Source organism: Trichogramma pretiosum, unplaced genomic scaffold, assembly GCF_000599845.2.
Source record: "Trichogramma pretiosum strain Unisexual culture from Peru unplaced genomic scaffold, Tpre_2.0 scaffold178, whole genome shotgun sequence".
NCBI classification, from domain to species: domain Eukaryota; kingdom Metazoa; phylum Arthropoda; class Insecta; order Hymenoptera; family Trichogrammatidae; genus Trichogramma; species Trichogramma pretiosum.
The window spans coordinates 8,434-11,715 of NW_019640903.1; the positions used below are offsets into that span (position 1 = coordinate 8,434).

Below are 3,282 nucleotides of genomic sequence, written 5' to 3' on the forward strand. Positions count from 1 at the left end.
TTACCTCCATACCCTCATTCACTACCACAACTGCCGCTTTCGCTCCAACACTCTCAAACACTCTCATACATGCAGGCAGCCCACACACTCTATCCTCATACACCCAAGGCTCCTGCAACAGCAACACATCCACACTATCATCCATCGCGGTCTTTCCAAGGTCATGCATTACTGCTCTCGCTCGTTGGCAATTGAGCTGCATGACCTTCATCACATTCATTCCTTCACCCTCTCCTTCCATCTTTCTAGGCGCAGCAGCATTTCTGGACAGGTCCGTGAGAGCACGGAGTGCCTACAGTCCTTCCTCTTCTCCCTGCAGTTCCCGCACTCCTCCTGCTCGCGGCAATCTGCAGCCAGGTGTCCTTCTTTGCAACACCTGCTGCAGAGTTTGCCCCTCTTGCATTCGGCTGCCCGGTGGTTAAAACCGTAGCAACCGAAGCAACGCGAGACCCTTTCGAACGCCTCCACAAAATACACCCTCATCCCGATGTACAGCCGAGCCTCGCTGCCCGTTCCCAGAAGTGCCTGCCGAATCCTCGGCGACACCTCCAGCACAACTCCTTCCTTCTCCCTGGATCTTGCCCCTATCCTAAACTTCACCCTCATTGTTCTTTCCATCTCTTCCGCATCAACCTCTTCCTTCAGGTTCCGAATGTACACCTCATCCAGCAGCTTATCATCTTTCATGCCTTTCGGCACGGCGCGGATAAGGACGAGCGGTGAAAAAGTTTTCGGCTTCTCCACTCTCAAGCCCGCCTCTCTGAGACGCCGGTCCTCAAGCATACTCTTTCTCTCCGCCTCATCCGCTAGTTCCACCAGCACCCTACCCTCTTTCAAGCTCCTTACTCCTTTGACCTTGAAGCCCATGCCCTTCTCCACACGTTCCAGTTTACTCTGAACGTCCTTTCCCTCCTTCAGGCCCTTTCCTCTCACCACGACCGCAAAACTCCTTTTCACTGGGGTCCTTTCCTCCTCCTCTTGCACGCGGGGTTCTGGCTGATTCACAACGACCTCCCCTCGCGAGCACACCTCCTTCATCTGGGCCCATAACTGCTCCTCGACCCTTTCCTTCTCCTCCAGTCTCGCTTTCAGGGCGCAGTTTTCCGCAACGAGGCCGGACACAAGCTTCTGCAGGGCACTCACCCTCACGCTCACCTGTGCCGCAGCCATTTTAGGGATCTTAGAGGTCTCAAGGGCCATGTGGTGTACAAGATCCTGCGAGATGTCGTGCATACTCGCAAGATAGTCCACCTCCCTTTCCGCCAGCTCCAACTCCCTACTTCTCATCCTCTCCTCCTTTCTCCTTGCATTCGCCAACATTACCTGCTGCACCCTTCGATCTTCACTATAAATCTTATCTTGATTTCCATCTCCCCCCTTATTTTCCACAACCTCCTCCTCCACTTCCTCTTCACTACTGTCTTCCCCTCCCTTTTCAATGACTGTGGAGTCTTCATCCTTTCCTTCTCCTGTCTCACTTTTTCCAGCTGCTTCACCATCCTCCTGCGTCCCCTTGTCTCCGCTAGTACGGCCCTTTTTGTTCTTATGCCAGTCCGGGAGAAGCAGATCCGAAGGAGGGATCGTCCTCTTGCCACTCGCCTCGATGTATTCCATCGAGGAAAATTGGTTCGAGGAGACCTCCTTCCCGGAGTCAGACCTGCTCCGGATGGCAGTCGAATCGAGCTTAGCGGGCGTTTCCCCACTTCTAGGTCTCCGCTCCCTCAGTGCCCTCTCCCTCTCCCGCTCCAACCTCTGCATCTCCAACAGACCCACCTTTCCTCCCTGCCCCCTCTGGACAATAACCCGAGGAAAAGGAAGCTGAGACTTCCCCAGCCCGGGCCCGTTCTTACCTCCCCTTTCACTACGCGCTCCTCTACCAACGCCCACAACTTCGCGGTTCTTGCCCTCCCCAGAATCCGAGGGGCTGCCACTGGCGACCAGGGCTTGCACCCGATACGAACCAGGGTTGGATTCAGACACGTTTGTGCCCTTACCAACTGGGGTATAATCTCGTTTGAACTCGCTCATCATGATTGGTTTGTTTTCGGGTTGTTGTAAGCGGTTCCGTCAAGTGGCTGGCTTGCCACCCAACAGAACTCAGGCCCCCTCACTGCGACAAAGTCACAACCCAAGAGGGGGCATGAGATAGGGACAGTGGGAATCTCGTTAAACCGTACCGTGACTAGTGGTTGAGCTCGAGCCAGCTTTGGGTCGTATTAAGCAGCCATGATCTACTCCCGCCGTTTACCCGCGCGCGCGTCCCGACCGGCTCGGCTCGATCACTACCGGGAGGTGTAAAGCTCTGCGAAACCCTGCGGTGCACCGGAACTCGTCGTCGTTTCAAGTCCATACGCATCACTCGCGTCTCTTGCCAAGTCCCCTTCGTGTACCTCTTACAGCACGATCGCCTGCCGTCGTTCACTCCGTGCACTGCGCACGATGCGCACCATGCGCCGCACCATGCGCACCCGCATGCCAGGATCGTCTCCGTTCCAAGTCCATACACATTTCTCGCTCGATGCTCGACGACGAATCATGAGATAGGGACGGTGGGAATCTCGTTAAACCGTACCGTGACTAGTGGTTGAGCTCGAGGCGGCTTCGGGTCGTATTAAGCAGCCACGATCTACTCCCGCCGTTTACCCGCGCTCGCGTACCGACTGTCTCGGCTTGATCACCACCTGGTGAGGGAAAAGCTGTCCTTGCACTCTCTTCCTACTGAAAAGTAACCGAATCGCCGCAAGCTGCATTGACACAAGTCCATGTACTACGGATCACTTGCGTCTCTCGCCGAGTCCCCTTGTACCTCTTGTCGGTGGTCTTTACGGTAGCACCCAGTCCTCGCACTCGCTCCGCGCGCAGCCGCTCAAGGCGGGCTTCGTCCCGCGTACAAGTCCATACGCATCACTCGCGTCTTTCACCAAGCCCCCTTTTCGCCCGGTAAAACTCGCCTGCGGTCACGTTCACTCCGTGCACTATGCTCCGCGACCGTGGCCCGGTCGTCAGGATCGTCTCCGTACCAAGTCCATACGCATCGCTTGCGCCTCGGCTGGCTCGCGCAGCGGACCCGACGCGTCCACTGCCCAACTACCACGTCCAGGACGTGCACGCGCACGCGGTCGCTAGTCGTTGCAGCGGTCCCCTGTAAGTTCGGGAGGCGTCTCGTCGCGGCGGTCCGGTGGTCTTCTCGGTTATACAAGTCCTCGCATTCGCTTCGTGCGCAGCCGCCACTTGGTTGTACGCGAGACGCTTTCGTCGGGGTTTCGTACAAGTCCATACGCA

At 56.6% G+C, this 3,282-nt stretch overlaps 1 protein-coding gene across 1 annotated transcript; it reads right to left on the reverse strand.

Moving 5' to 3' along the window:
* Positions 1-216: 216 nt before the first annotated feature.
* LOC111693300 lies at positions 217-2,031 on the reverse strand. The gene has a single exon (XM_023457686.1). The coding sequence runs from the start codon at positions 2,029-2,031 to the stop codon at positions 217-219; it is 1,815 nt and encodes a 604-aa protein (XP_023313454.1).
* Positions 2,032-3,282: the final 1,251 nt, after the last annotated feature.

Coding starts and splice junctions, on each gene's coding strand:
- LOC111693300 (XM_023457686.1), bottom strand. CDS start 2,031: ATGATGAGCGAGTTCAAACGAGATTATACCCCAGTTGGTAAGGGCACA.